Consider the following 6,000-nt stretch of genomic DNA (forward strand, 5'->3'; position numbering starts at 1 on the left):
CTTTTTTCTTTTTTCTTTTTTTTCTTTTTTCTTTTTCTTTTTTCTTTTCTTTTTCTTTTTCTTTTTTCTTTTTCTTTTTTCTTTTCTTTTTCTTTTTTCTTTTCTTTTTCTTTTTTCTTTTCTTTTTCTTTTCTTTTCTTTTTTCTTTTCTTTTTTCTTTTCTTTTTTCTTTTCTTTTTTCTTTTCTTTTTCTTTTTTCTTTTCTTTTTCTTTTTCTTTTTTTTCTTTTCTTTTTTTTTCTTTTTTTTCTTTTTTCTTTTTTTTTCTTTTTTCTTTTTCTTGTTTCTTTTTTTTTTCTTTTTTTTTTATCGCTACACTGTAAAGATCTCTGGGAGCTGGAAAGCCTTCTGATCTATTTTCTTCCTTCAAATTGCTAGACTTTGGAATTCTCTCCCTTTTTTTTTATGCTTCCCTGACTATATAAACAAATAGAAATTAAAATGTAATGCATATAGACACCTCACTTTGCAACTCGCTACATGGTCTCAAATGGTAACCCTAATTCCTTACACCCAAGTGAGGCAAATAGGAGTAAGAGAAAAAAAAAAAAAAAAAAAAGGAACTCCTTGATAAGGCTTGCAAAATCTATAAAAGTCAGCAGTCAAAAAGAAATCAAAATTGAAAAAAAAATCATTAAACATTTTATACATTTATCTTAGTTTATCTTTAATCAGTTCATATGTGTATCACTTTGGTACAGTGGTAACGTCACCAGCTTTAATGCTACAGTTTTGCTTTCAGTTTCGATTCTAGCTGATGGCATCCAAATACTTTTTTTACTTTTGAAATCACAACTCTATAATAATATGTACGAAATCTGGACGGATTAAAATACCATATTTAAGCATATTTTACAACCGGGCAAAGCCAGGCACCCACCTCCTCCACTAGTGTGTATGTATATATATGTATGTGTGTGTGAGATCACACTTCTCAACCTATATTCTCAACGAATTTTTGATCTACAAACTTGAAATTTGGTATATAGGGTATTCAGCCATGTGGAAAACTTTTTAATCAGTTTTCATCCAGGAATAAAGGGCTGCTAAGGGCTAAAAATTACAAAATTGGTACGTGGGGTGGGGGGAGTCATTGGATTTTTATGTTTGTCAACTGTTTCACGAATGTGCATGAGTGAATCTTTTACATAACAGATTATGTTAGAAATAAGTAGGTTTGAAAACACTTTAAAGGCTCATGTCAAGCTGGTCTAATGGTTATCGTACTGTACTTGACTCACTGTCTTTAGGTTTTGGTTTCGATCTCGGCTCAAACACCTTTTCCCAAACTTATCATGTTAAAGAGAGTGTCGGGCGCCATTTTGAATTTTCCAATACATCGGTAAACACTGCATGTTTTTCGAGCTGAATAAACATGTTACATTGAATAAAAGCAAAAAAATGTATTCAGTTAGGTAGAAAAGTAACTTATCTTGCCTTTGATAATATTTATTTGTTATATATTTGTTTTTTGACAACTTTTTCGAATCTATGTGTACAGTAATACAAACCCCGCAATCTAAATAGAAACTAGAATTTGAAGATGTAGATTAATATTTGGGAGATAAATCAATCAAATTAATAAACTGGGGAAGAAAAATAATTATCAAAATAAAAAAAAAACACACAAAAGATTAAATTAATATTAAAATAAAAGTAATTGGTTGAAATATCAGTTAAAAGGTAGAAATACAAAAATGGAACGATTACTAAATTCAAAGGCTATCAAAAAAAAAAAAAAAATAAATAAATAAAAAATTTAAAAAAAAAAAAATTAAAAAAAAAAAAAAAGAAAGAAAATATGAGTAGTGTGGAGATAGGTCCAACTGCTTGATCTCTTAAAATACAGATTATGAATGTATTCGTATATGTATAACTGGTGTATTTTGCCCTCTGAAGAGTAGCTATTTTGGAATATTTTTAAATGATATAATATTTAAAATTGTCCAAATGATTATGAAACAATTGTAATGCATAAGAAAATGCACAATATGATGATCACATGTTATATTTTGTTGTCTTGATTTTTATGAAAATATTATATGCATGTTCGATTATGAAAACTGAAAATCATGAATCAATTAATTTTGACTTTAATTTTATTGGTATATGAACGTTATCGGAATTTTAATGTATTAAAATTTTGGTTAAAAAATATTAATAATGGGGGGGGGGTATATATATATATATGAAATAACGTCTATGTAAATTGTGATATATCCAAACAGTCGAGCGAGATGGGACCAGTAGTAAGAGTTTAGGCTTCTTACCATGAGGTCCCGATTTCGAATCTCGCTAGATTCAGCCACTCTGATGAGCCGTAGATGAAACAAGTGTCAGCGGATAATTATATTTTATAAACACTATATATGCCACTCCCCATTTGGGGGTACCAAATTGGTCAAAGGGAAAATTATTCCCAACTCGCATTTAGGTAAAAATGCACTTTCATCTAAATAATTAAATTCATTCAAAACGTATCACAAAAACAAATAAAATAACATATATATATTTGTTTTTAGAGTTTGTTTTTATGGACTGTTGGTTAAGCTTGGTGGAAAGAACTTGAGACCTCTAATCTACAAAGCCACTTCCCTAACAACTGATTTGTCGAAATAATACAAAACTATTTCGGCACAGGACAATTACCTAAATTGAACTTCAACCCAAATAACTCTCATTGCTTTGTAGGTTGTTTCCTTGCTAATCAAAACTATTATGGGATGTTAATGGCTTGTTTGAGTCTGGGAACGTTTCTTGCAACTAAAGGCAAATCGTTGTTGATGTAATCAAGACAATTGTTTTCCAATTCTGCTGCAACTGTAATCAAGTTTAGAAAAAGAAAGAAAAAAAAATTGTACAATTGAACATTCGGTTTTTTTTGGGGGGGGGGTAAATGAATTTTCATTCATATTTATGGTATGGAAGAAGAATTTGGATGGAATGCAAATTGGATAATTCACAATCGTTCACCTTTAGTTTCTTATTTTTTATCAGCAGAATAGCAGAATGACCAATAAAAATAATGGACGCATTTTTTTAATTGTATTATTTAATGGTATTTATATTTATGTGATCTAATTAACTGGTTAAGAAAAAAAAAAATTTTCCACTTTAATTTTATTATTTTCATGGCAAGTGCTCATCAGAGCTTCACACATACCCCCCCCCCCTTGCTAAACTTTCACAAAAAAACACTCATTTGGCTGTTTGTTCCTTCCACTTTTTCTCAGAAACTACTGGACCAATCGGGCTAAAATTTTGTATGGACCTTTTCTGTGATAAGATGCAGTGACATAAGTACTATAATATCTGTTTGATTCAGGGATTAATATAGTTTAATATTTAATGTAAAAATGAGCACAAATTTAATCGTGTTCAACTATCAATCTCGCATTAAGTACCCATTTTAAGTCAACAGGCTATAAATTTTGGCCGTTTTTAACAGATTAAAATATCTAGTTATATATATATTTCCATTAATCTTATTTTTTTTCTCTTTTTTCAGAGAGGCGGTCGTGACAAGTGTTTAACTCACATCACCACAACAGGAATTTATTGTGCAAGAAAGACTTCCTCGATTACGGACCAGACCAGAGTTTGTGTATAATAATAAATATTTCAAAAGAAAGGGGGGGATTTTTTTTTTTTTTTTTTTCAACATTAAAACAAAAAAAAAAACTTGTACAGTGGAGCTTCCAAGAAGTTATTTGTTCTTTTTTTGTCAAACTATGACTAGCTTTTTCAAGATGGCTGACATCATGATAAAAGAGAATCGGGATGGGTGGGATAACACAAAAAAATTTTTTTTTTTTTTTCTAATGGATGAAAATCATTTGGTTCAAGCGCAATGAACTCAGACTTGTTGACAAGTTTGTTCTTTTTTTTTTTTGTTTTGTGTGTGTGTGTGTGTGTCTTTTTTTTTTTTTTTTTTTTTTTTTTTTTTTTCAAAATAGGGAGGGTGTTGCTTATGGCAAGAGACGGTCAACTTGGGCATTTGCATCAGATTCTCTACCGTATCTGCCGCTGTCGGACATTATTTGGTGTTTCAACCATGTGAAGGCAGCACTGAACGACATTGAAAGAAACTTTGAATCTGTCAAAAAAAAAAAAAAAAAGAATTTTAAATAATTATAAAAAAAAAAAAAAAAATTTGAGAAATTTTTTTTTTTTTTTTTTATATAAAAATATTTAAAAAAAATATTTTTAAAAATATTACGAGGAAAAGTCCTAAAAGAAAACAAAATGCTGCCTGCAGATTTTCCAGCTGTTTTTTAATATACAGCTGGGTTTTTTTGGGTTTTTTGTATTTTTTTTTTTCTTGTCACCACACACAATCATACACACCCAACACAAATGTCTTACTTTTAAAAGTTCTTCTCTTTCTTACAGCCAATATACAGGTGTACAACTTTTCATCTTTATGGATCTATCTATGAAGTCTAGCTACTAACATTTTTATTTTTTTTGCCACTAGTGTACTTTAGCTAATCAGAAGTACCTTTTTTTTTTTTTTTTTTTTTTTTCCATTTTTCAAAGAGTTATACTAGGGAAAAGAGGAGACAATTCAGAATTTAATAATTTTTAAAACCAAAATTTTATTGCAAGTCAAAATAAATCCAGTAAAAACAAACATAACAGGAAACATTATTTACCGAAACTTAGTGAATTAAAATTTTTCTTGTTCTTGGCCTTTTGGCTAGAAACAAAGTGTAGTATCTGTTCTGATACTGTACTTCACCTTTTCTGAACTCGATCAGTGGAGAATAAATCTTTCTAGACCGAGACAATTTTTATTTTTCTTCCTATCCAGAATGCCTCTTTTTTGGGAAGCTGAATTTTCCCCACATCCTACCCTTGTTGAGAGACAAGTAAAAAGGAACAATATTTTAATTTTTTCTATTTAACAAATAAAATATAGCATTCTATGTTTCGAAATAATTATAAAACGCAAATTAAATATAACATTCAGTTTAGAATATTATAAAAATGAATGTATTTTTTTATATAACTTTAAGAAAAAAATTATACTATTATGTAAAAAGAACTTTGTGAATTCATTCCCTATGGACTCTAAAACGGCTGGGTCAATTTTTATGAAATTTCACATGAAAGTATTATATGTGCCTGGCAGTATTCTTAGATGTTCTTTGTGTCAGAATGTTTTCGATAAGTATCGATAATCAAAATAATCCGATGAAAAAAGGAACAGGCGATTTTGACCAAAGTTAACACCTTACATAGCCTAACATCACAAGTGCATTTGAGAAGTTTTATTAGCACACAAGCCAAAAGGCCTGACATATAAAATCCACAGTAGGTTCTTTGATATGACAGGGGCGCATTCGAAATGAATGTTTCTTTTTAGAGCACAATTGAAGCCAGATACTTGACTTTTACATTTTAAACTTTAGTGTCAGTCATTATATATAAAAATAATTTTATAAAATTAATAAAAGGTTCTCTACAGTGCAATGTAGAATACAATGTATTGTGAACTAAGTTACTGCAAGGAAGCAAGTGAAGCTTCCTTCATGGGCATTGTGATGAGCCCCCAATCAGAGCAAATAATCAATTGACTCGATTGAAAAACGAACGATTTCATTGATTTCAATGACAATAAAAATATGGGAGCATGAAACATTCATTAATCATCACACAATCCCGGGCAATGTTGGGTCACCCTGCTAGTTCAAATATAAAATGCAACAGTCGTATTAGAATATTTTGACATTTTTGTGCTTTTTTTTTTTTTTTTTTTTTTTTCGGTAACTTTATCTGAACAAAGTTAAATTATAAATTTAAAAAAAAATTTTTTTAAATCATTGAATTTTGGATTGTCTCTTTTTTTTTTTTTTTTTTCTAGTATAACTCTTGTGAAAAAGAAAACAAAAATACTGCCGCTTTGCTAAAGTGCACTAGTAACTTTTTTTATTTTTTTTTAAATGCCACGTGTAAAAGCTGATTCTTCTTCAACTAAGCACCCTCTTTATGAATGGTG

At 29.3% G+C, this 6,000-nt stretch overlaps 1 protein-coding gene across 13 annotated transcripts in view; it reads left to right on the forward strand.

Annotated features, from left to right (window-relative positions):
- The window catches only part of LOC145287750 (monocarboxylate transporter 12-like), a 474,029-nt gene extending 470,328 nt beyond the window's left edge, over positions 1 to 3,701 (forward strand). For all 13 annotated transcript variants that reach the window (XM_080135519.1, XM_080135525.1, XM_080135517.1 and 10 more), the window contains one exon: positions 3,508 to 3,701. In XM_080135519.1, coding sequence (XP_079991645.1) covers positions 3,508 to 3,609 — 102 coding nt within the window. In that variant the 3' untranslated portion in view covers positions 3,610 to 3,701. The remainder of the gene's footprint in view (positions 1 to 3,507) is intronic.
- Positions 3,702 to 6,000: the final 2,299 nt, after the last annotated feature.

Source organism: Euprymna scolopes, chromosome 11 (assembly GCF_053919585.1).
Source record: "Euprymna scolopes isolate OS-2025 chromosome 11, ASM5391958v1, whole genome shotgun sequence".
Lineage (NCBI taxonomy): Eukaryota > Metazoa > Mollusca > Cephalopoda > Sepiida > Sepiolidae > Euprymna > Euprymna scolopes.